This window comes from Syzygium oleosum, unplaced genomic scaffold (assembly GCF_021117445.2).
Source record: "Syzygium oleosum isolate NSW1041296 unplaced genomic scaffold, Sole_v2.1 Sole_v2.06, whole genome shotgun sequence".
In the NCBI taxonomy this organism is placed as follows: domain Eukaryota; kingdom Viridiplantae; phylum Streptophyta; class Magnoliopsida; order Myrtales; family Myrtaceae; genus Syzygium; species Syzygium oleosum.
Genome location: NW_026607490.1, coordinates 1,249,368 through 1,276,599, shown reverse-complemented (window position 1 = coordinate 1,276,599; position 27,232 = coordinate 1,249,368). Strand labels below are relative to the sequence as shown.

At 38.8% G+C, this 27,232-nt stretch overlaps 2 protein-coding genes and 3 pseudogenes across 2 annotated transcripts; 4 read left to right on the top strand and 1 right to left on the bottom strand.

Annotated features, from left to right (window-relative positions):
* Positions 1 to 304: 304 nt before the first annotated feature.
* LOC115661529 (disease resistance protein RPV1-like) lies at positions 305 to 9,518 on the top strand (annotated as a pseudogene).
* A 154-nt stretch (positions 9,519 to 9,672) lies between these two features.
* Positions 9,673 to 11,205, top strand: LOC115661579 (filament-like plant protein; annotated as a pseudogene).
* An 830-nt stretch (positions 11,206 to 12,035) lies between these two features.
* LOC130138401 (alternative NAD(P)H-ubiquinone oxidoreductase C1, chloroplastic/mitochondrial-like) lies at positions 12,036 to 19,645 on the top strand. The gene is made up of 4 exons (XM_056312401.1): positions 12,036 to 12,192; positions 12,301 to 12,361; positions 18,922 to 19,025; positions 19,103 to 19,645. The coding sequence occupies exons 1-4, from the start codon at positions 12,036 to 12,038 to the stop codon at positions 19,237 to 19,239; spliced, it is 459 nt and encodes a 152-aa protein (XP_056168376.1). The 3' UTR covers positions 19,240 to 19,645.
* Positions 16,337 to 17,248, top strand: LOC130138454 (zinc finger BED domain-containing protein RICESLEEPER 2-like). The gene is made up of 2 exons (XM_056312639.1): positions 16,337 to 17,015; positions 17,101 to 17,248. Exons 1-2 carry the CDS (start codon positions 16,373 to 16,375, stop codon positions 17,139 to 17,141), a joined length of 684 nt encoding a protein of 227 aa, XP_056168614.1. The 5' UTR covers positions 16,337 to 16,372; the 3' UTR covers positions 17,142 to 17,248.
* Positions 19,646 to 24,939: 5,294 nt separating the features above from the next.
* LOC115661578 (uncharacterized) lies at positions 24,940 to 26,431 on the bottom strand (annotated as a pseudogene).
* Positions 26,432 to 27,232: the final 801 nt, after the last annotated feature.

The window sequence follows — 27,232 nt, the reverse complement described above, 5'->3', positions numbered from 1 at the left end:
AGAGGAAGGGAAGAAGGGGAGATAGAGTATCTGTGTCAATAACGAGAGGGAGAGAAACCGAGCACTGAGTGGAGTGACCTACAACCGACGCGGCAAATCAAGTCACAATATATTCTCCAAATGAAGTAGGTTTCCTGATTCTAATGGCTTCTTCTTCTTCCAAATTCAAAGGAGTTACCACGTCTTCCTAAGTTTCAGAGGGCCGGACATTCGCAACAACTTCCTTAGTCATTTATACACAGCTCTAGACCAAGCAGGAATACACACATACATTGACAGTGAAGAACTGAAGAAGGGAGAGCAGATATTACCTGCACTTATGAAGGCGATTGAGGAATCACGAATCGCGATCATCATTTTCTCCGAGGACTATGCCTCTTCGCCATGGTGTTTGGAAGAGGTAACAAAGATCATGGAGTGCAAGAAGCAAAATAACCTGATTGTGTTGCCAGTGTTTTACAAAGTGGAACCAAGAGAGGTGAGAGGGCAGAGACACAGTTATGGAGAAGCTATTGCTAAACATGAGGTCAAGTTCGGAAAGGATTCAGAGAAAGTAAAGAGATGGAAGGAAGCTCTTTTTGATGCTAGTTGCTTGTCGGGGTGGCATATTACTGATGAGTATGTGAGAACACTTCTACTACTTCAATTATAGCCTAAATTTGACGAGTAAATGATATATTTACAATTATAAAATGATTATGCATCATCTTTACAATTAAAGGAATATTAGAAAATGCATGGATGATAAGTGTACCGAGAAAAATTAATTTGCTCAACAGAAGAAAAAATGTATGTATCCTCTTCTTCGTAGACAGGTGATTAATTTTGTTTGTGTCCGTGATCCTTCTTTCCGAAGCTCTTTAGTTTTCGGATCTTTGAGATACAGGTTCAAAAATCCTAAATTTCTTCACAGATTGCGATCTTTTGAGCCTAGACGATATAGGCAGTTCTTATCAAATAAGGTTATTCCTCCTCCTCTCTATTGGACCCGAGAGACACTAACCGCTCTAGATGCTCCAATATGTTCCACCATAGTCCACCTCCCAGGCCATGTTCATTCTCGGGGATTAACTTCTCGCCTATGAGATTGTCTGTAATTGTGTGAACCTTCTTCAAACAATTCTGTTATCTTAGAACTTCCTTACTCTAGCATTTGTGGTATTGACAAATCTGTAAATTATCCTAGTGTGATATACCAAATATTAGACTTTACGTTATCAATTTTCATCACTGATATTGCTTCTCTAACGAAAAATACCACATTCATGGGCAGGCATTTGGACAATTAAAGGAAAACAAGACAATTTCAATTAAGTGCGTATCCGACCAAAAAAACAAAAATTAAGTGTGTAAAGCGATGAAGATAATGCCGATCAACATTTACTTTTAGTAATCCAATAATCAACTTGAATTACTGATAAAGGCCAAATATATTAACTTACATCATTTAGAGTACTATGAAAAATATTGTCTTAGACCTATGCAGACATGGACATCTTTCTATCTAACATATTTATCCATTCATCTCCAAATATTTTGCAGACTAATTTTTCACTCGGCAATCTCTTTGAATACTTATCAACTTCTTTTGATTGCTCTAAAAGCAGTTTCAACTGATTTTCCATTGGCAGATGCGAAGCGAGGCTTATACAAGAAATCATAAAGGAGATATCAACTAAACTAGATCGAACTCCATTAGATGTAGCCAAGTATCCAGTTGGGATAGATTCCCGAGTACAAGAGCTTAAAACAATCTTAAATCTACAGTCCGAGGATGATATTCTTATGGTAGGATTATGCGAACAAGGAGGTGTCGGGAAGACAACCCTTGCTAAAGCCATTTATAACAGTATTTTTAGAGAGTTTCAAGGTTCTAGTTTCTTGGAACGTATTCGAGAAAATTCCAAAAATCCCAATGGTTTGGTTTCTTTGCAAGAAAAATTGCTATCAAGGGTATTGCTAGGGAAGAAATTAACAGTTTACAATGTTGATGGAGGAAGTTTCTTGATTCGAGATAGACTTTGTAATAAGAAAATTCTCATTATCCTTGATGATGTCGATAAAGCATGCCAGCTAAATACTTTAGCCAGAAATTGTCAATGGTTCGATGAAGGAAGCAGGATAATTATCACAACAAGAAATAGGGATTTGCTAACTAGTCATGGGCTACATCAGGATCGTATTTATGAAGTTAAAGCTCTCGAGGATTGTGAAGCTCTTGAACTTTTCAAAAAGCATGCTTTTTGGGGAAATCAAAACATAGAAATAAGCAACAATCTCGTTGATAGTGTTGTACATTATGCCAGCGGCCTTCCTTTGGCTCATGGGGCGTTGGGTTCTTTATTATGTGGTAGAGGAGAAGATAGATGGAAAAGTACCCCAAAAAAACTTGCCAAAAATCCTGACAAGAATATCAATGATGTGCTAAAGGTTAGCTATCATGGATTGGAGGACTGTGCAAAGGATATTTTTCTCGACATTGCCTGTTTCTTCAAGGGTCGGAGGAAAGAGTACATAGAGAAAGTTCTTGATAGTTGTGATATGTCCTTTACTACCGAGGTACAAACTCTCATTGATCGCTCCTTGATTGGTGAAGAGAATGGGACCTTAGAAATGCACGACTTAATACAATTAATGGGTATGGATATTGTAAAATAAGAATGCTGTGATGATCTTGGCAAACGTAGTAGGCTATGGCTTTATGAAGATGTTCTTGATGTTCTATCAGGAGATTTGGTAAGACTTGTTAGTGTATAAGAATTCGTATTTTATTCTTATTTTTGACTTTGATTACTATAGTTACAAATAATCCTAAAAATATTCTAATAAATATACAGGGAACAAATGTGATAAAAGCCATATTTTTGGAGCTACCAGAGCGAAGAGAAATGTATATTGGTCCTAATGCTTTCACAAACATGAAAAAGTTGAGGTTGCTAATCCTGCGAAATGTGCACAATTCTTTCCAAGGACCCATCCATCTCCCTAATGAGTTGAAGTGGTTTGAATGGCCTCATTGTGCCTCAATTCCAGAATTTAGAGATGGTCCAAAGAAGTTAGTTGGACTTTATCCGCAGAATACCAACATCGAAACAGTGCTGAACCAATTTAAGGTGCGCATTTACTTGGTCCTGTTGTCGTTACTTATAACTATATGTATTAAATCTGATGATGTTTGTTATTGTCCTTGGAAACATGTGCAATTACTAAAGCATCAGATGTAGGCTATCAATCTAGTACATGAACCAATGTTGGTAAAATCTTCCGGTTGTAAATACTCTGCCTTCTAGCTGACAACTTGTTGGTTATCGTTGAAATACATACAGGAAAGATTTCATTTTTCTATGCTTGTCTTTCCATTGCTTTTCTAATCAAGTCCATGTGTTTTTAATTTTTCTAATCAAGTCGTTTTACTTACACAATTGTCTAATCAAGTCCTTTCGGCATCAAATCCGGCTAAATCCAGTGCCCATTGAAGGATGCCCAAGTGTAATGTGGATCGAATATTGCCCAAGTGGACGCCCCCATGGAAAGTGAATGGTGGGAGATGCCATAACCTGTTTGACCAACTTTTTTTTAAGCTACGTCTAGAGTGCCCATGTATATGCAATATTTAATCCGCATTATAATGCGGAGTCGTCCAATGGCCTTTGGCTAGATTTGGTACTAGAAACACTTGATTAGACAATTTATGTAAGTGGAAGGATTTGATTAGAAAATTAAAAGTACATGGACTTGATTAAAAAAAAGTAGTGAAAGTATAGGGATGAAAAGTAGAATTTTTCCATACATGTACGAAAAACGACAACAGTGAGCTCAAACCATCATTACTTTGAGCTGAAAATTGAAACAAAAATTTCTTGGTATGTAATTTAACATTTGAATGCTGAATGTGCTTAAGTTATACCATGAGACTTTTTATTTGATTTGTAGGTTTTTGATATACCGTTGGTATGTTTTTAAAGACCCTTTCCATGAGAGCATTTTTTTTTTGGGTCGAAGCATGGGAGAATTGAGAAGCCACGGATGGTAATTCTCCTTTACTTGTTAAGTTTCAACTAGTGTACTAGCTAAACTAATGGAATGTCAAAATGAAATTTAACTAATTCGAAGAGAATCAACAATTTTATCAATGTGATTGAGCTTGCTCCATCTCATGATAGAAAAATAAAAAAGAAGGCTTTATCCAAAATAAGTAATAAAAAACCTTCAGAGAAAAAGTCAGCGTTTTGTTTTAATTGCTTAAACCCAATTCTTGAGAAGTAGCAGCATCACTATGTAATGCAGGTTTTTAGCGTTCTGCCCGTGAAAAAATAGAATAGTATAACATGATAGTAATCTCTTAAAAGCGTAGGTAAAATTTAAAGTCGTTGGTAACTAGATTTTTATCAACAACTTGTTTAGCGTGTAACATGTTAAGTTACCAATAGTTTTATGGAACTACCATCAGTTATTTAGCCTATAAACATGCAAGTAAGTTACCAAAAGTTTTGTGGAATCGTCCAAGTGATGGACGAGTCCTTCGGGGCACGGAGTGTTAAGAGTAGTACTCATCGATGTTATGTGTCAAAAACCAAAGTCTTGCTCATTTTATATAATAATTTTCACTATTTTATGTTTGGATTTAAGTATCATCACACGTAGGTTAACCATGTAGGATCTATCATTCTCTATATCATATCCATTTTGCAGTCGTCTGCCATGTGTATTAACATGTATGCATTTTAACGGGATAAAATCGGAATGCTAACTGATGGTAGATTTGGGCTAGGGGTACTAATTGGGATTTTTTGAGAGACAGAAATTAGTTTTGTCATGAGATACCGGTTGATAGATGTGGATATTTATTCTTGTTATAATTTTCTGCACATATTTTACTTCTCTTGCGAAAAAGTCAGTCGATATCATCATTCGAAATACTATACAAATATAGTCTTAGATTCATGCAAAGCAAGGGCATCTTACTAGTTTTCAATAAAAGTCAGCAACATTAACTTATTGGTGGGTTACGTAGTGAAATAGTTGCTAATTTAAAACTATCACATAACCCAAAAGTGTTGGTAACTTACCAACGCGTTACTCTCTGAACAAGTTCTTAGTCAAAATTTTGTTGGCAATGGAATTTGACGATTACCAACCTTTCCAATTTTTACCAACACGGAATGGTATTCAGATTTTGTGCATTATGTAATAGCAGAATCGTCCCTATGTAATTTGTTTAGGAAAACTGTAAGGTCAATTTATTTGTCCGTGAACTAATAGAAATATTTACTTGTTCATCGAAGTTTTCCAATAATGCTTTTATGATGTGTGAATTTTTTTTATATGCAAGTTCCCTGTACATGGACAGACAGACCACTAGTTTCTTTATTGAAAAAGTAGAGCCAGATTTTGAATTAGAACTTCATCTCAGTTTTTTTTGGGTCCGGAATGTCTGTCCAAGTTGGTTTCATTGTTCTTGCAGGACTTTGGAAAATTGAAGTTCATTAACTTCAGTGAATGCCAGTCGGTGGTTTGTATGCCGGACCTCTATTACACTCCATGTCTCGAGAAATTAGATCTCCGTGGGTGCAAAAACTTGGAGCATCTCCCCAATGTGCTCCGGTCCCAGAATCTTCGATATTTCAGTCTTAATGATTGTTCAAAATTGCGAAGATTCCCTGATATTCCGAATAAACTTAAAACCTTGCAAACTCTTGATTTAGAAAGGAGTTCAATTGAGCAACTTCCTTCTTCCATAGAAAATCTTGCATCTTTGGAGAGTCTGAATTTAATAGAATGCAAGGAACTGGCAATCCTTCCATCTAGCATCTTCAGGTTGCGAAATCTTAAGACGTTGTGGCTTGGAGGCTGCTCAAAACTAATCAAGTTTCAAAAGAATGAGGAGGATTCGAGTGATCCCCATTCGAAGACGGGATTTCCCAAGTTACAGATTTTATTCCTTGATAGATGCAATCTATCAGAAGTAGAGTTTCTGGAAAATCGTTCCTGTTTTCCCTCATTAGCAGAATTGAATTTATCAAGAAACAATTTTACTAACCTTCCTACATGCGAGCAACTACATAAGTTGCTCTAGTTGGATATTTCGTACTGCCAACAACTACAAGAGATTGTCAGCATTCCAGGGCAATTAAAAGATCTACAGGCATTGGGTTGCCAATCTCTTAGTAAAATTCCCTCCGACATATGTGAAGTTGATCATGTTGACTTATGTTCATGTCATGAGCTGGTCCGTAATGGGTTCACCATTGATGATTTGTTCAAGCTTGAGGTTAGAGACTCTATCTCTCTGTGATTAATATGGAGTTGAGTACATGTTGGCTGTACTGAGTGTTTGTGTATTGCGAAAGCCTGAAAATCCTGGATCGGTAGGCTGATTAAAAAGTGATTTTGCATGTATATGTTGTCACACCCCGAAACCTACTAAGATGGGGAATGACACGGCCGTCCTTTCGTCCAAAGGACGTAGCCTCAAACCACCCAAGAGTCCCAATGACATCGCTCTCGTTCTATTGGCTTCTAAACAAAGAACCTGAAAGGTTGGGAAAAGAGGGGGGTGAGCAACCACAGCTCAGTAAGCAGTGTGTATCTCTTCTAAGCAGATGGAGCAACCACTATGCATGTATACATAAAGCCATACCAGAATTTCAGAAGCCAAATTCAAGATATCAAATACATATCAATTCAAATACGAGTTATATTATTTCCTCAAAGCTTTGTACAAGTCCTAAATACACATTTAAATCCATCATCACAATTCAAACTATCAATGGTCAAGTCCATTGATCAATCTCTATAAAAACTACGTCAATGGTCCATTCCATTGACTAATCTCAAATCACACATCAATGGTCTATTCCATTGATGAATCTCATATCACATCACACATCGATGGTCCAGTCCATCGACGAATCTACTACTCAATATCAAACCATGGTCACGACACAAAGCCTTGTGACAAGGCTACCAAGATTTCCCCCTTGGCAAGGTCTCCACCTACAAAGCCAGTGGCTCAGCCCAGAAGGATATCCTAATCCGGTATGCATACCCCCAAGCCCCTCAATGCGCTCACAGCCATATTAAGCATCAAACAATCATCATCCAATATCAGAAATCTAATCCAGAATACATTTCACAAACCAAACAAATAACTTTCTCGCAACACGGCTCATCCGCCGGAAATACATTTCGTAGAGCATTTCTTGAATCATTTCCGAACTCATTTCATAAACTAGTTCGTAACGCGATATACATATGTATACTTTCACAATACATTTCCAAAAACGATTCCCAAATCATTCTCAAAATTCTTCATAAATCGATATGTATAACCTTTAACAAAAGAATTCTTTTCATAAAGAATTTCCTCAATTTATTTCACGATAATCGATATATAAGTCATTTCAAATAATCAACAGGGTAGTAAATGCCCGATCCGAGTTTTTATGCAATAACAATGCTATTTAACTCATAACATATCCGATTCATATCGCTTTCGAAATATGAGTTTACAAACTCAAAGAAGAGATATCACCACTCACCTGAAATCCCCAAAAATCATGCAACGACGCTCACTCGAACCAACGATCTCATAATCCTATCAATTAAATGAGAATCGACGTCAACATCAAATAAAACACCATTTTCACTAACGACTCGACTAAACCTAGCTTAGACGCTAACCAAAACGACTCAAACGCGCTCACAAATCGCTCCTCCAAAGCGATTATCCAAATCGTCCGCAACGCGAAACTTGATTGCGCCATAACTTTCTCCATCGAACTCCAACCCTAGCAAACTTATAGTCAAAAGAAAGCCCGTTCAGAGTATTCAAAAGCCCCAACTTGGTCGTCCCAAAATCGAGTCGAAAACCGGCAAAAACCGGCCTAAAAGCCGCTGGTCGCGCACTGTTCACCTTGTGCGGCCAACTACGAAAATTCATATCCGGCAAACCGAAAGTCCAAATCGAGTCCTGTAAATCTCACAGCCTTGCAGCACCCTAAACTACCAATTCTATGTATATTCACAGCTCAACAACTTAAAAATCGAACTTCGCCGCTCAAATAACTCATAACTCCAAAATATAAGTCCTAACCCCGAAAAATATTCCGATTGAACGAACAAGGGGCACGAATACCTACCGAGCGTGGCGATACAAAGGAATTCCGGTTTGGCGAGACTCCTGTGGTGAGCACGTGCAAAAACCCTTTCTTTCCCCCTTCTTTCTTCTTTCTTTCCTCTCTTTCTTCTTCTCGGTGAGCTCTTGCTTCTCTCAGCCGATGGTCTCATTTTTCCCCTTAACACTTCTTTTTATTCTTTTTGACTTTTCAAACTTTTTCTTTTCACTTTTCTTTTCCTTTTTTCCCTTTGACTTTTTGACCTTTAAAACCCATATTTTACATATGCAGTGGAGGCGGTTATAATGCAAAGCACAAGATATTCTCTCTATTTATAGAACTCTAGTTCGTTGTGGAATTACAAGCATCATTCAATGAAAAACTGCAACGATACATGTTCATTCAATTACAAAAGCTTTCAACAATACATATCCTGTTTCGAACAATAAAAAGTCTTTGTAATGCTATTACTAACTATAGCTAAACTCTAGTACTACCCATTTAATTCATTGAAGTGCCTCTTTTTAGGTACCAATTTCAAAAGAAGTATCTAACAATTTATATCTATGACAGCATTTTTGTCCCAGAACTGGATGCCGAAATCTTCTTCTACCCGGAGGAGAGATGCCAGAGTGGTTGCTCCCTAGCAATGAGAGTTATATATCTTTCATGGCTCCCAAGTGCTCGTATAAGAAGTTCCTAGGATTAGCTTTCGGAGTTGTATTCCAAGCAAAAGAAGAGAATGTCGAATTGCAGATTATTGCATATGTTGATAACAAATTGACGTGGAGACAGCCAACGACTTTCAGATTGGATTCGGATCATTTGTGGCTTTGTTGTTCCAAACCAGAAAACTTGTGGCGAGGAGTCGTTTTTGGTGCAAATGACTGGAGTCATTTCCAGTTTGTCTTTAGAGCATTGGGCAGTGGAATTGTGAAAAAGTGTGGATTCCGAATAATATGCAAGCCACTAGAGAATGATTTGGAGGTTTTGCTTCAACACAATCAGTTGCTGGATCCAACTTTATTTTATGAGGTGCGGCATGAAGATAGTCAAACGAGCACAGTGGACGAAATTTCCGGTGAAACAGAAGATTACAGGATAACAGAACTAGCACAAGTCGCAGAAGAAGCTGTATCAGGTAGTGCAACAAAAAACTGATGTTTCTTTCGATGAAAAACCAAGCATCTATATAAGAGAGAAATTAGTTTGGTTTCTTCACATTTTTAACACTTATCTTAAAAGAGAAGCAAGTTTTCCGCCTGTAATTCTCGTTTCTGTCTAGGAGTGACATCTGAACTTGTCTATAGCAGGGTCATTAGGGATGAAGATCAAGGAGCCACGGTTTTCTTTTCCTCCAAAGAGATATTTGCCAATTATTCTTATAGTACTGTAGCATGATCCGTAACCACAGCATAATGATTTAGTTTCCTGATGTCTGCGTTTAATATCCAAAGCTGCAGCAAATGAATGGGGATTGTAACAAGATATCAGAGAACGTAGGAGGGAGGAAATACCTGATATACTACACAAATTGCACTGAAATGAAGCACTCATGTCTGGGGTAACAAGATTGGAACCTTTCAATCAGAGCAAGAGTGAACTGAACTCACATGGAGTTTCAGATTTGAGGATAACATCTACTTCAACTATCCCTGCGTTAAATCTATTCGATATTGCATTCAGATTTGCTTTTTTGCGCTTATGTACTTTGTCATAAGTTTTTTCCTTCTGATATTCAATCATAGGATGGGAGAAGCCTGAAAATGAAGTCTTGGTGTTGAAGAAACAACTGGAGGCTGCAACTCAAAAGAACTCAACGCTGGAAGATCGAATCAGACAGGTGAGGGAAGAGCAAGAGCAGAAGATCCAAGAAGCTGTGGTCAAGAAACTCGTGAGTGGGAATTAACAAAGGCCAAGCTTGAGACTAAGCTTTTTGATGTCCATGCCCAGCTCCAAGCTGCCAAGAGTGAAGCTTCTTCAGTTATAAGTTCTGATCTTGGCCCTAAGCTTGATGCTGCTGAAAAAGAGAATGTGGCCCTCAAAGCCAAAGTCCTTTCTCTGTCTGAGGAGCTAGAAATCAGGATTATTGAGCGTGATTTGAGCACCCAAGCAGCAGAAACAGCCAGCAAACAACATTTAGTGAGCATAAAGAAGGTAGCTAGGCTTGAAGCCGAATGCTGCAGACTCAGAGCCATGTCTCGGAAAGCAACTGGGACGAACGATCTTAAGTCTTTCTCCGCATCATCAATTTGTGTAGAGTCCTTCACCAATAGCCAATCAGATGTAGGGGATAGACTGCTAGCAGTTGAGAATGACGCACAGAAAGCGAGTTGCTTGGAGCCAAATGATTGTGAGCGGAGCCACTCCAAGTATTGGGCATCTGCTCTAATAAATGAACTTGACCATTTTAAGAAAGACAAATCTTTTGGAAAGAATCTCATGGTCGCTTCAGGAGAACTTGATTTAATGGATGATTTTCTGGAAATGGAAAGGCTTGCAGCTTTACCAGACACAGAAAGTGGAAGCTGCAGCCAAGGAGCGGAGCCCGCTCTGGATCAAAACAGATCTGATGAAGTCCCTCTCAAATCCAAGCTGGAAGCCATGATCAATAGAACGGCAGAGCTGGAGGAGGAATAAGAGAAGAAGGAAGAAGAAAAGGAGAAGCTAGAGATGGCTCTAAATCAATGTCAAAAGCAACTTGAAACGTCATGGAGTCAGCTCAACGAGGTTGAGATGAGATTGGTAGAACTTCACAAGCATACCTCTAAATCAATGTCAAATACAGCTATATTTGAGCTTCACGAGTATCGGTTCCGGAGATGTCATAAATGCATTTACAATGGTGTTTGTTTATTCACAAGGCAAAAAATCAAAGCAGACACTCTTCCTATCTCACCTCACTCATTTCATCTTCCTGCCTCAGCTAGTTGAACTTCACGAGCATACCTCACTCATTTGCTGTTAGGCCAGACAAGTGATTCCAATTTCAACGAGGTTGAAACAGAAGGTTGCTGGTACTTAGCCAATGCATTCAAGGTATAAGAATACCTCATGAATTTCATAACTTGCGTAAATCAGCCACTGCTTCGTCGGATCTACACTCTGCGCATGGTATGTGGCATTATTCACATTGCGGTGTACATGCTCTGTTATCATTGGCAATGCCCGGCTGTAACACTAGGGTCAAATCCTCAGTTTGGGTGCGGGTTTCCGTGAATGGATCGGTCCACTCCACAACCTCCCACCTGTTCCATGTGCTGCTTGGGTTCTGCCCCCAAGTCAGTCTCATTCTAGCTCAGTGTTTAAGGTTGGGCTTTGCCTTTGATATAATTAATAACTTTGAGCCATGTGGCTTGGGATTGAGGTTTATCATGCATTGGTTAGAAGCAGAAGAAATGATGAAACTGAGTAGAGTTTAGTGGCATCTAATCACTATGGTTTTTTGGGCAGAGGTGAATGCTGTATTCTCTGTCATCACTCCTGAATATGTTTATTTTGCTAATTTTCCTTTGAAATTATAGTGAAAGCACTAAATGTGGAAACTACAATCTGTCCAACTGCCCCACCTGGCAACAGGGAAGCTGCAATGAAAGTAATCTCCGGGACATTTTATAGATATAATTTATTGAAGTAATAATTTTGAATGACCAATTTCCTCCATTAATTTGGAAGAAAGAGGGTGGATCACAATGTACAGCTTTTGCTATTCGTTCCAGGTTCTTTCGTCAAGGAAAGTCCAGCTGCTTCTGGGTTATTTTGTACGCAATATAAGGAAGTCGAGTGACGCTGAAGATTCTTTCTATTTCGGTGGAAACTCTGAAGATCCTGAAATGAAGAAAGAGAGTGGACCCGCCAAGGGCTTTGCGGCAGAAGATGATGTTGAGAAATTTATATTGGAACTTCAACCCGCTCAAAATGGATTACAAATTCAAATTCTGGAGGCGGATTTGGTCCTGTGGACTGTGGGCTCTAAACCTTCACTTCCCGATTTCGCTTGGTGATTCTTCTGCATTAAGAGATTCAGATGGAAAGATTCTTCCAGCCAAGCAAGAAATGCAATTCATCTATTTAAGTATGATGTTATAGTGCAACTTAATTATTTGCACCTTTCTTAGTTTTGCTATCTCCTCGCCAATTTTAGTCATTTCTTTCATGGCCTACCAGGTTGCTTTACAGTAAGCGGACTTCACTGGTTGGAATCTGTGGGCAGCAATCAATGACCGTCCTCTTCTGCCTCTTAGGTGTTTCACTTCACTTGTGCCTTTTGTGCCAAACATTTTTTATGGTTCAATCTGCTCTATTCACAATGCGGTGCCCTTGCTGGTGATCAGCATGCATGTTGTAGCTTTGATCTCACCTTCCTTCCCCCAAATTATTATGGTTCTATTAAATATGGGTGGATGTAGTAAGTTAACTTCAGTTGCACGTCGACATCCCCAGTGACAAGGAGCACTTACTGTTACCCATCATAAACTCCATTAAGTATCCTTCTGTGCTGCCTCTACTAGGGGTGAGCGCGGTTCCAGGGTAGAACCGTGAACCGGAGAACCGGACCCGGTGAGTCCGGTTCGGTTCCAGGTTCCATGGACAGAGGGTCCGGTTCTCGGTTCCCCATTTTTAGGAACCGGCTGTTCTTCCGGTTCCCAGTTCCTATAGGAACCGGAACCGGATCGGAACCGGGAACCGGAACCGGAACCAAGAACCGGGACCAGGAACTGGATCCCTAAAAATTAAAACATAAACTAAACATTTGGTATTTAGAAACCCTAATTCACCTTGTCCCTCCATCTTGTCCCTCCTACTTCCACTTCCGCGTCGCTCCTGCTTTCGCTTCTGCCTTGCTCCTTGCTCAGTCGCTCCTGCTTCCACTTCCGCCTCGCTCCCGCTTCTGCCTCGCTCCTCGCTCCCGCTTCTTGCTTTCGCCTTGCTCCGTGCTCCCGCTTCCGCGGTTCTCTCCCGCTTCCGCCTTGCTCTGCCTTCTTCACCGCAGGTCTTGTGATCTCCCCACGCGGATTCGCTACGATTATTCGGGCTCGCCGCCGTCTTCCTCCTCTGAAGCTCCGTCGCTCTGGTACGTAACGTCTTCGAACAACCCCTGCCATTCACGCCTTCTCTCTTTGAATTCCCACCGTTGCTTCTGTTCATCTTTTGCATCGATCGATTGAATTCAGTCACGACGATCGTGCCTGAGTTGCGTGAAATCGTGCTCTTGCGTGCACATTCATCTGGATTCATCGCTTAGTGAATGTGAGGAGAGGGAAAATGCGGTGGATCTGTCCCCGATTGAATGTGAGGAGAGGGAAGGGGGGGGGGGGGAAACATTTGGGTATCATCTGTAGAAGCTCTGATTTGGTTGCTATCAGAGCCAATGGCAAAGGGGAAAAATATTTTCATTATGTAGCTATTTTCTGTTCAAATTCAGGGAAATGAACTAAAGAACATTTGAGGGAGAAGAGGAGATGTAGATTTATAATTGTTTTATCATGATTGGGGACTTAAGTTGCTGTTCTTTGTAGCATGTGAAGATAACTTTACTTCTTGTTATTAGACAATATCAGTCACACCTTAAAACATTCTCCTAGAAATGCAGGGCGATTGTTAGGGCCTCTCTCTTTTGTGAAAGTGTCTTTTAAGGATGTGGTCAGTTATCACTGTGGATCTTTACATGAGCTTCTCGATGGTATTTTGGTCCTTGGGGCCTGTGACAATTTTATTGGGCTCATCCACTAAAGTGTAGTTTGTTAGACTTTGGTTCGAGTTAAACAAAGTATGTATTTTCCACTGAATTTCTTAAGATGAATGGATATGTTTATAAAGTCTTTATCTGCTAACTTCGTCTTCTTTTTTCCGTACGTTGTGTTTAAATTGAACTGCAGGTTTAAATTATGCTCTAATGTGCATTGTCACAGATCCGTGATTTCGTTGATTGTATGTTTGATCACCGAACCATTGGAAATATTCTTGTGATGTCAATTGCCGCACAAAGCTTGAGTTTTGTTTGAATAGAAAGCAATGTCGTGCTGTTTCATTCGGGAGAATTAATTATAGCTGGCTGATGAATATGTTCAAACAAGCTATATGAGATATACCTGGGTATTTAGTATGAGCACATGTACATTTTATTGTAGATGTAGGACAGTTAATTAATGGACCACCGGTAATGAATATTCAAAACAAGCTATATGAGATTTACCTGGGTATTGGTTCTGCCGGCTGGTGCTGCATGTCCTGTTGGTGCTGAAGGCAAGTTAAGCTCTTCCAGATCAGATTCCTTATCAGGTTGCAGGTAAGAAGGAACTCCAACTTCTGATTCCATTCCCATGTCTGCTTCCAAAGCGTAAAGCTCTGCATTGCAAAATTGGCAAGGATGATGCTGGCATGCCGAACTAAGATCTCTATTTATCTCATCATAATTTGTTACATTTTTTTCAAATATAAGCACAACAGATGCACCTGGACAACAATATTTGTCTGGGTCCATGTAATACATACAATACAACTCGTTTAATGCCTCTTTTCTACTGAAAATAAAATTGGATGAAGAGCCACATCCATGTATCTAGCAGGTACAGTGGGTAGAGTACCTTGGGAATGAGCATTTATTCTTACAGTAGTCTACCTTCACCAAGATCCAAGTCTTAACTCTTAAATAAGATTACCAGCTCTCACTCCCTATGCTAAACTAGCTAAAGACGGTGCTAATCTGTTCTCGTGTTGTTTGCTTGGCCAGCATTGTTTGATTGACATATCAACTATCAAGAATTCAAGATAACATGTCAATGGAGGTTGATGGATGTGAGGAGATGACTCCGAACACAGAATTTGAATTGTCGAGCGATGAAAATGAAGAAGAGCCATCCCCTACCACGAGTGCAACAAACAAGGTACTTGGTTCTCATCGTCCTCCTCTTAATAAGAAATATACATCCGATTGCTGGAATCATTTTGCAAGAATCAAAGATGGGGATGGAAAAACATATAAGGTGAAGTGCATTCATTGTGGGTCTGAGTTAAAGTACAATGTTGCTCATGGTACTTCCACAATGAGGAAGCACTTGAAAACATGTAAGAAGTTTCCTTGCAATGTTGATAAGAGGCAGAAATTCTTTGCACCGCGTAACGTAGACTTGGCTGACAAGGCAAGGGGAGGTTCTAGTACTGGTGGTGTCTTATCGACATGGTCATTTAATCAAGAACGTTGTAGGCAAATGCTTGCTCGGTTCATCATAGTTGATGAACAACCGTTTTCCTTGGTTGAGCGTGTTGGATTTCGCGAGTTTGTCACCGAGTTACAACCTCTCTTTAAACATTTGTCACGTTTTACAGTGGCTAAAGATTGTATGAAGCTATATTTCTGTGAAAGAACTTGTCTGAAGACTTACTTTGGTAAGATAAATTCTAGGATCGCACTCACGACCGATACATGGACTTCCATTCAAAACCTGAATTATTTGTGTCTCACTGCACATTTTATTGATGAAAATTGGAAGTTGCATAAAAGAATCATCAATTTTGTGGTGATGCCTAGTCACAAGGGTAGGGAGATTGGGAGAATGGTGGAGAAATGCATCAACGAGTGGGGAATAGAAAAGAAGGTATCCACAATCACCGTGGATAATGCTAGTTCGAATGACGTTGCAATTGATTATTTGAAGGAAAAACTTTCAAGAGAAAATTTGTTGATCTTAGATGATAGTGTTTTACATATGAGGTGCACCGCTCATATATTAAACTTGATTGTTAGAGATGGCTTGATTACGGTACGGGAATCTATTGCACGTATACGAAACGTGATTAGGTATGTGAGGAGTTCTCCCATGAAAGCCAATACATTTAAATCTTGCATTGAGGGTGAAAAGATTACTTACAAGGGTTCGGTTATTCTTGATGTTGCCACTCGATGGAACTCCACTTTCCTCATGTTAGACACCGCCATAAAATTTAGAAAAGCTTTTGAAAGGATGGAAGAAGACGATTCAGCTTTTGCCAGTGAGCTTAACCATGATCTTCCTAAAGATGATGATTGGGAAAATGCCATTATTCTTTCGGAATTTCTAAAAATATTCTATGATGCCACCAATTGGATGTCGGGGAGTTCATATGTTACTTCAAATGATTATTTTGAAGGGATAGCTCTTTTGTATAAAAATTTGAAAGATGCGACTGATGCTTCGGATCCTAAGCTTCAAGCTATGGGTATGAAAATGAAAGAGAAATTTGACAAATACTATGGGAGTTTGGATAAAGTGAATATGTTGGTGTTGATTGCGGTTGTGTTGGATCCTAAAGCCAAGTTGAGTTATGTGAATTTCTTGTATGGACAAATTTATGATGATGAATTGAAAGTCAATGAGATGCATTACAAGGTGAAGGTTGCATTGGAGCGTTTATATGAATTTTATGAACAATCTTCTCTTGCTTCAAGTGATAGAAATTTTGGTGCCCAAAGTTTGAGTGCTAGTAGTAGTGGTTCCAATGCCGATGCCGGTGGTAGTGAAGGTAGCAAGATCAAGAAGTATGACGCCCAAGCTTGGCGAAAAACCTTTATGCACTCGAACCAACATATGTGCAATGACAACAAATCTGAGCTTGATCAATATCTTGAAGAAAAAAATGAAAATATTCTTGATCTTGACCTTTTGATGTGGTGGAAGACTAGTGGCTCAAAATATAAAATTCTATCTTTGATGGCTCGGGATGTTTTGTCTATTCCCGTAACTACTGTTGCTTCGGAGTCGACTTTTAGTACATCGGGTCGTGTGCTTGACAGCTTTCGAAGTTCTTTGACTCCCAAAGTAGTGGAAGCTTTGATTTGCACTCAAGATTGGTTGAGAGCCGTTCGTGTGCCGATTGATGTTGAAGAGTGCATCGAAAATGCAGAAAAATTTGAGATGGGTAAGTGATGTTTATATCTTTATATATTGTAATTCCTTTTATATATCTAATAAGTGAATATTTTATTTAATCTTTCTTTTTTTAGATATGGATTGTCTGAATGAGGAGATTATCGTCAGTAAATAGAGTTTACCAGTTGAAGCGGAATGAATATATGTGGTAGGCTTTCTAATACTTATTTTATTTTACCAATAAATTGATATGGATTGTCTTAATACTTTGGTTGTCTTTGAATGAGCAGCTAAGGTCGTCTCTTTGCAATCATGTAAATGCCTGAAGTTGCAAAATATTATTCAGAGCCTCTTTATCTCCTTGGCTTGTTCTTCCTTTTTTTTAATTTCTTTTGAAATCATGTTATATATGAAAATCTTACTTCTTTACTATTCTTGTTATGCAGTCTTTGAAACTTCATGTGTTGAAGCTTTCTGAAAATATAGATCAGCTGAAACATCAGTTGGTGGGTGATACTATTTCCCTTCTCTCAATTAGGTTAACAATATCGAGTTATAAGATAAGATGTTTTGTTTGCCAAGATAGAGACATGGAAAGGAGGTACTTTTTGCACCCATAAATTTCTGGAAAGTGTCTGCTTCTTTTTTATGTCATACAATGTTACTATGTTACCTTCTGAGATTAGAGTTGAAATGTGTAACGAATGAAAGTAAACCCTTTGATTAGATTCTGCTGTTCTAGTGTTGCTAGTATTACTGGTCTGGGGTCATAGGACCTAGAATTGAATCTTGGAACTCCATCCATCTAATGTATGGATTCCTGATAACTGAAGAAACCATTTAAAATGCAAGGATACTTATGCTTTGTTTGGAAGATTTTTTTTCTTGGGGCGACAAAGGTGGGGGTTACACAATGTCGAGGAGAATTTGAAATTTCTCTCACAAAAATTGTAAAATTTGGTCCCGACTTTTTACCTTGCCTCTCATTTTCTCCCCTTCCCCATCTTCGAAACAAAGTTTAAAAGCCAAATAACGCAGACTTCTGTTTTGAAATTTACATTCTTAAAAGTTGTGTCAGGCTGTTATTCACCATAATTGTGGTGTTTTTGGATGTTCCTCTGAACTGTCAGAAAATGAATAGTGATCTGCATCAGAAAATAGAAGAGCAGCATGTTTAACTTCTTTGCCCTTTCAGTTTGATAGTCTATTTTCTATCTTAATGGGCCACATTAATATCAAGCTTCAAGTCTGATAGAAGCAATCGTGTGATGAAAATCTGGTGAACTTGTAGGAAATAATATGGGTCAAGATGGATTCGGGATGTGTTTTGCACAATGAAGGCCTGTATCATTCTGCCAATTATTTGTGCGTGCCTTTGACCTCGTGGTTGTTTAAAGGAGGAAGAAATTTAATGCCGGAGTGGATACCGAAGAAGCTTTTGGTCTTCTACTTTTGTGCTTTTGCAGCATGTATGGGGAGAAAGGTGATATGTATTGAGAAAAATGTAGCATCTTACCTTGAAATTTAAAGTCATATGTATTGCATCCCAACAATTACTATTTATCGTGCTATCCCCTTTCTTTTAAGAAAAAATGTGACTTTTCTATAATTTGTCTTTTGTATTCTTTTTGATGAATGTTCATTTTCGTTTTGATTAACTAAAAAAAAAATTTAAAAAAAAAGAACCTGTTGGAACCTGGAACCGACCCTGGAACCTGTGACAGGGTAGGTTCCAGGTTCCACGTTCCGACGGGTAGGTTCCAGGTTCCTCATTATGAGGAACCTGTACCCGAGGGTAGGTTCCAGGTTCCAGGCGGAACCTATCCGGAACCTGGAACCGCTCACCCCTAGCCTCTACTAGTGTGTGAATTTTTATTTTTCGTAGCTTATACTGGTACACCTGTAGAAGCTTCGGATGTGTGACTGGTGCATGATTCTGTAACTCTACTTTTCAGGTTTCAGAACTTGGGCGAGATGATGACACTGGGAAGAAACGATGCTGCAATTTCACCAAGTTTCATTGATGGATTAACTCTGGAAGGTCCAGTTGGACATGCAGGTTATTTTCTCTGCCTCTGTCACCCTGGTCCTTCGAAAAAAAAATTGATGTTCATCCATATGTTTCTGCATTTGCAGCGAGGAAATTTGCATATCTGATAAGATTGCCCACGGATGAGCATCGAATTAAAGTGGGAATAAGTTGGCTTGCTAAGCCCGCCATAGATTCAGTCGCGTCACTTCAGAGCACCCTTACGAGAGTTCTTTCAGGCTAGCAAATCATTTTTTCATCCAAGCTCTAATTTTTTTTTATTAAACCATTGGCAGTTTTTACCTCGCTTGGTAGTCATGTTAGAGGAAAAGGAATTTGACAATGATAACTCACCAGTTGTGCAGGTCTATAGCCTGACGGTCAACTTCTAGATAACACGTAATTAAAAGTTCCTATGGAAGATCAATTATCATTGTTATAGTGTTTAAGACCTCAGAATCATTTTAAATATCATGTCATATATTCATGATACTCTATGCACGTACTATTTTGTTTGTTTGGATGGAAAATAATTTGTTGCATAGAAACACGTAGAAACGAATCATATGAAGAGGGTAGAGAGGAATGAGTGGGCCAGCGAATGTACGAACACTTGCTGCTCCGACCAGGTACTAGAATCGGCATAATTGGAGCAATTTGATATGAAGCAAGGACTAAGAATCTTATTACTGTATTGGTTCAAAGCTTGTTGCAGTATGATCAAGAATGGTACTTTGGTTATGAAAGATGCATATACCATTCGATGATCTACATGAAGAACGTTAATTGACAATACAAAAAGAGGTAGCCTTTGGCATTGTGCAATTGGATGAAGTTACTGCCATATGTCAGGCATTGGGGGTTGATGTATCGATGCTCAAGTTTCCCCGAACAGTACAATTGAGCGAGCTAATAACTGGGTTGTGTTGCATGACTTATCATACAACTGGTGAAGATAAAAAGGAAATCGCAACCAAATTTTTTGAAGGAAATTGAGATTTGAAATATGAAAGTTGACAAATAGATCAACAGTTACACGACATTACCATGATAATTGACAAGAGACACATGTTGACACCCGTATTTTTGTTGACCATCCAAGCGTGTAATTTTGCAAAAATATAAAAGTAGCAAAATAAAAAATACAATAATAAATAAGAGAAAGTAAAGCCTGATAGTCCATATACACAGCCCAATTCCTAGGTCCGGCCGAAATTCATTTGCCCATTGGCCCATGAAATTTAGCCTTTAAAGCTTTTATAAGTATTTGGGCTCATTAACCCATAATACTTCAGCCCACTATACCGAAAAACCCAAAATATCATTGAAATCAATCTGAGCAAGTCCTCATTATAAATAAATAAAAAAAACCTGAACAAGTCCATGGCCCATCAGATAGCCCAGCACTCTTTACTTCTTACTTTTGCCTTACTTCTTTTTTTTTATTCGAAACCTTTGCCTTACTTCATGTTTACTGGAGAAGGCATGGTATGGCTGAAGACAACAAGAACGCGCGTCAATGGTGAGCGAGTGCGGGTGAGAAAAAGAGGTAAGCAAATCCAAGAGTTTCTAGAAGAGGTGTTGAGCTGGAGGTTGTTGAAGCAGAGAAGGCCGGTGGTAATATAACAGAATTGGTTCTCGCTCGCAAGGGGGAGAGGTTCGGGTTTTTGGCCGAAGGGGGAGAAACGAACGCATTCTCTCTGAAAAAAAAAAAGACAGGACAAATCATCGTTCCTTGAGGATCCATTGCTTTCCGGCTGTGTCGGTCTCTGCCGGTCGTCGTTGATTTGCCATCGTCAACTCCAGTTCCAAAAGAACGATCTATTCTGTGTTGCTTGCCTTCGTGCATCGAGGTTCTCAAATCATCGAAGATCGTACGTTTGCTTCATCCATTTTCTGTGATTCTGGCCATAGGCGTTAATCAGAATCTTCGTCTCCGATCTAGCTGCCGATTGCAACTCCTTCATAGCTCACAGACAGGTAATGTTCTTCCCCGGTTCTTCTCTGTTTCGAATGAGGTGTGAACGTCAAGCCGTATTAATGATGTTTGTGTGTAGATAATCAAGAGACAGAAAAGGAAAGAAATCAACTAACCTTTCGATGCACAACAAAAGAATTATCCGGGAATATAGATTGAATCACCAGTGAGTAATGAACGAATCTACAACTTCACAATGGTCCGAATATAATCATAAGGTAAATATTTTTGTTCCACAACGTTAATGCCGATCATCTTCTCAAAGTAACGGTGGAGACCTTTTGTGTGTTATTTTGATAGAAAGGAGAACAAACCTTTTACTGTACGTTCTTTTCTGTATATATATTTTTTTCCTCTCATCAGAAAGTTATTTTTAACTTCCCTTAAAAGACAACCGCTCACACCTCTTCAAAGGCTGCCTCTCGAAACACACCCCATCATGGGCGAACCACTGAAATATAACATTTCCCACTCGAACATAATGGGCTTGATAAAGCTCTATCAAGAATATAAAACATTCAACATTCATCTACTTTAGAAACAATTCGTACTGGCAAAAAGGTCTTGCGACCAGTGAGTACACTTGCACTTTGAGGTCAAATTATGCACCTGTCAGGGATAACATAATGGCTATAACCCAAAAAGAAGAAATAAGTAAATAATGTCTCACAATGTCCCAGACATATTTTGCTACATCAATCTAAGTATACCGATCCCTTAAAGGCTACACTTGACCTTTCTAAAAAAGCACCATGTATTCACAATTATTTCCGAAGCCACAAAAGCGATATAATTGGTCGACCAATAAACACACGTGATTGATGTAAAACACCAATAGTCTTCCTTTGCACTCATATCTCTCTTCATTTCAAAAAGGAAAGCTTCCTAATTGAATGGTTTCCTAGTTGGAAAAGGTTTCCTAATTGGAGAAGGTTTCCTAAAAAGAGGTTTCTTAATTTAGATCCAATTCTTGCTTATAAATAAAAAGGGGATGTTATTTGTGAACATCATTAAAGATGAGCTTCTGTTAGTGAATTACACTCTGAAGATATCCGAGTGTGTTGTAGTCGATTAAATTCTTGTGGTAAGAATTTGCATATAATTCTTTCGCGAGATTCAGAGATTATTTCGTGAAAAATTGTAGGGCTAAACACTATGTGAGTTATTGGGTGTAATTGGAGCTTGAGAAACACTGAGAGTGTTTGACTAACTCGTTGTATCGCTTGATTTATAGTGGAATTCCGTACTACTCTCCCCGTGAACGTAGGTCACTACGACCAAACCACGTAAATCTGATATCCGATTTATTTTCTTATTCTGTCTATTTTATTATTCGATCGCTTGACTTCCGAAACACACACGATGAGTAAATAGGGATAATTTCATTCACCTCCTTAATCGGTCGTATAAAACACATGTAATATGAATTACATGCCATAGTGGATTTCTTTTTCTATAAGAGCGTATATCATTTATTAAACATATCCACTATACGGATCTTAGCCTAAGCATAGTCACATGATTATCATCTACATATGTTTAACTCGAGTGCTATATCAGCTTGCTTTCTACAACGCCTAATTAAGTACTTGCATCCAGCTTCCATCGGGCATACATGATTGTGGGGCTATCATGTTTGGTTTTATCACATACAAATCACAGACCTTATCTTGATTCTAACCAAGGTGACGTAAAATTATATTATGTACTAAATTTTCTCTATCATCATTTATAGTACATACAGTCTCATCTCTTACTATAGCACTTGAGGTGATTACTCGTGTGAGTGAGCCAGTCATTGCCTGATGACATACCTTTCAGCAATTTATGTGTGTTTGTGCTAGTCTCGCAACAGATTGTACTAGTTGATGAAAATATCAATTCATTAAAAATAAACAAGTACAATACATATGTTTACATATACATAATCCAATGATCCTCAACAATATTACATGTCATATTTTACGTAACCCCAGAGACATCTTGTGGATCAAGAACACGTCTTTAGAAACAGCCTTCATGAATGGATGGCAATTGTTGTAAATCGGCGACACAGCGGAAGTGGATGGTAACTTTGCAATTAAGAAGGGAGCTATAGAAATTTGACATAGAAAAAAAACGATGAACAATAAAAGGACACGAGAAATTTTACGTAGTTTGGTCCGAATGTTAAAACATACGTCCACGGAGAGAGCCAGCAAATAATTCACTAATAAATCAGAGAATTACAGAGTTACAATCACTCACGCTCAAGTATTTCCCAGTCCTAGTATATACCCAATACCCACAATGTTTAATAACTCAACTCGATAGACTCGACTCCACACAAATCTCTCCGAGCTCACGCCTCTGTTATTAATTCAGTTTAATCATTCTTTCTTCTTTCATTTTTTTCTCTTCATGTTTTGTAATTTCATGAAGAAAACCAAAATCTATGGTTACAACAATTCATGAATTCACACACAATGAAAATCAGTACGCTGCTCCATATATAGATGGCAAAAATAATTAACAAAATTAATAATTTATACAATATGATTTTGCGGTTTGATTTGGTTTCAAAAAAATTGAAACCAAACCAAACCCCGAAAAACATTTTGATTTGATTTGTGATCCGTTGTTTTTTTTTCCCGAAAAAGTAATTTTAAACCGAACCAAACTGCAAAAAGCTGTTCAGTTGATTGCTTTAACTCGAACCATTTTTTACTCACCCCTTACTTTTTGTTCCGCACGACATGTTGGTTCAAGTGCGGTATCTATTTATACTTGCGGCATATTGTAACGCACTCCTACAATAGATATAATTTAATGCAATTTGTGTAATAAAAGAATTCGCCAATCGTGTCGTTTGGAAAATCCTAAATTTACGAGATTCATATGTACTATGTTTAGATCTACTGGAGTTGATCTTATAATGTTGGATAAGGAAGCTTAGCTTTGATACCTTGACTTTCATGAAGCTACTCAGATATCATTTGTCCGCTATTTTGGCGTGAATGTAGTTGTAGCAACCCAAGAATATAACAAAAAACGTATACAGCTAGCATAACACATGCACACTTCCCGCGCCATTGTCTCTACGTGCCGGAACTCGGTCGCAATTCGTTTCATTAATCCTTGAATATACTTTTTTTTTTCACATTCACTTTATGCTCACATGTACTAAATCAGGTGTTGATTTTTAATATATAGATGTCATCCATTATATCCATAAAGAGTAGTTTTACCTTAGGTAATAACAATGGAAAATTTACTGAAATCATTGACTGATAGTCAAACACGATTAACATTAACTTTATAAAATACCGTCTTACATATGTCAATCATCAGATCGAGTCTAGCTAAAAACAGAATTGTTATATCCATATTGCATTGTCAATACACATTCACCTGCTTGACGCAGTCCAACTTCCATAAGTTTCATTTTCTCTGCTCAAGCCTAGAAATACAAATTCACCAGGTATGAAAATACGAAAGTTTCTTGGCTTTTGTATATTCCGAAATTGCCCATGCATTTTTCATTTAATATATGTAATATTAAGATATCATCTAAATATAGTAACCTATAAACCTTTTGTTTTTTGTCTAACAAGTGTATTTTTGGACTTTGGAGCTCCTACAAGGAGCTCGGCAGGCCCCTAGTAGGCCCACCTGGAGACCCCCCCTAATCCGGAGGAAGGGAGTTTCGAACTCCCCACCTACCCATTCCCATGAGAGAATAGTGGCTATTAGGGCAAGCCTCTAGTGTTGGTACAAACTGTTTATCTTGCTTGGTTTTGGAAAGTACAAATAGTTTTTTACACCTCAAAGCTCACCAACTACTATAATGATCCACTAACAGTTTTTCGGGAAATTACAAAAAAAATTCTTAAATTTATTAAACAGATGTCAATCTAGTCATAAACTTTTCATTTTGGATAATTCTAAAAAATTATATAAGTTATCCATGTCAAGCCGTCGTTCAAGTCAGCAATTTTCGACCCAAATTAGCCGGAAATCTCTTAAAGAGAGCTCCTTCGGTATATCCGGTAGCAATGGCTCACCTTCGCATCCCAATCCCACACTCACAAATGGAAAATGGGAGTTTCTTGTACCCATCGATTGAGTACTTTATGGCTGGGTCCCAGAAGGGTGGTGTAGCGTCGTGGAAGCGTTTCATGACCGGATGGAGTGTAGGGCTCACTTCAACATCATTGTAGCACCACACTGCAATCACACCTCCCAGTTTCCGAAGCAGACGGGTCACAGGGGAGCAGAAATTGGGGAAGTCGAACCAGTGCACGGCTTGTGCCACCATAATTAAATTCACTGAATTTTCGCCTCTGATTAAGGTCACAATTTCGTCGTTGGAGATGGGTATTGGGGTGTGGATGTAGCGGACCCTTGGATGCTGCATGGCAAATTTTAGGTGGGCTGCGCTCGCGTCCGTGGCAATCAGCTGGTCTTAGTGCTCAGCTACCTATTTTACAAGCAGGTGCAGGGCATATGAACAGAGTCGTACGTAACAACAACAATCCGGTAGTAATGAAAGATATTGAGCTTTGAAATTGATGGCCAGTGATCATTTTTGGACTCTATGTGATAAACTTGATAAGAAAATTATTCAGACAATTTAGAACTTGGAGAAAGATCTATCATCATAAAGCGGGGAGAAGGGAAGAGAAGCCCATTTAGGGCAAAAACGAAAGGGAAATGAAGCTTTGGAAGACACTGACACGGGCAGAACTTCAGTTTTGAAGTTCACATTCAAACAAACACTAACAGGATTTGAGATAAATTACGTGAAAATGGAGGATGAGCACCTTCAGTTTAGCAATTAGTAAGTCGATATGCAGCCAATGCTAGCCCCAAACAAAATCAAATCAAATAAATCATCTTCTCAGTATCAATGAGGAGTTGAAAGTAGTTCTGAGAGATTCAGGTAAGTGTTGAAGTGAAGCAAAGTCCTAATATTCACCCAGGATAAGCTAATCCCGCTCATTCTCTACACCTTCTACGTCTAGTCAATTACCCCCAAAAACCAAATGAAAAGAAAATATTGGTACAAGGTGAGTATGTGAATGAATGATGCTCCTCAAAATCCTCTTTGGCGAGACATGCATTCAGCATTATATTATTCATGGAAAGTGTCAAATTTCGCATGATCTGCGATCATATCTGGCCAACCCCATTTTTTGGCAAAGATCCAGAAGATGGGCTAACCACGTCACGATTCACGATCAATGTTGGTTCGATCGTATCAACACAAACATTAAACTTGCTACTAATCTTGCGCGCAGAGTGAAAGAGAGAGAGAGAGAGGACTGACGCCAAGGGCAGCTTGGCCATTGCTGGTGCCGACATCCCAGGTGAGAGAGTGACGAGGAGTACGAGAGGGAGCATGGAGTACCAGTGTGCTGAAGTACGTCGGGCGAGTGTCTACGTAAATCTCCGCTTGCTTGTCGAGCAGATCAACCATCTCTCCTCCCGATCGGCCTCTGCCCGTGTCGTATTTGCCTTGGATCTTAGTTTCTGCTTTGTTCGTTGCGCTGCCTAATATTATTCTCAAAACATTATCGTTTTGATTCATATCGACAGTCTTATATTTTCAGACGACGATGCGGGATTTTTGCATTTTCAATATATGCTCCTGCCACAGCCGTTTATAAATAAAGCAATTATTTTCTCCATAATTCTTTTTTGTTTTTTTTTTCTTTTGCCCAACCTCCGTATTAATAGTTCAGTCTCCTCCTTGTCGTTCTTCCCCGTCGAACCAAAGTATTCCTGATGCTCTCCAATGAAAAATACCGTGATCCGGAATGAGCCCTCGAGAAAAGGAAGCAGATAGAAGGATTTAACGGCATAGTGAAGTTCTTTATTTCCTTATCGTATTATTCACCCACATACAAACTCATCGAAATCCATCTGGTACATCGGGAAGAACGGAAAAAAAGCTGTATAAAAAAACTTTTCTAGCTAATTTTAGCTTCACATTAACCTGCGGCTATGAATCCTAATAATTTGTCTCTCCGTGCCCCGTAACTCCGCCACGATTCGTCACATTAAGATATCAACTAATTAATGGTCTACCAACTCTTAATTTTGCTTGACATTGAAAAGTATGAACTTTTCTTCATAATTCGAAGATTACTAACTACTTTAATAATTTGTCAATGTTTACTATCGTGAGTCACCAACGCCTTTGAAGTTATTGACTTTTATTTGAAATCACCGATCTTAATTTGACTGATGTGCCAACATTTATCGCATCCAATACCAA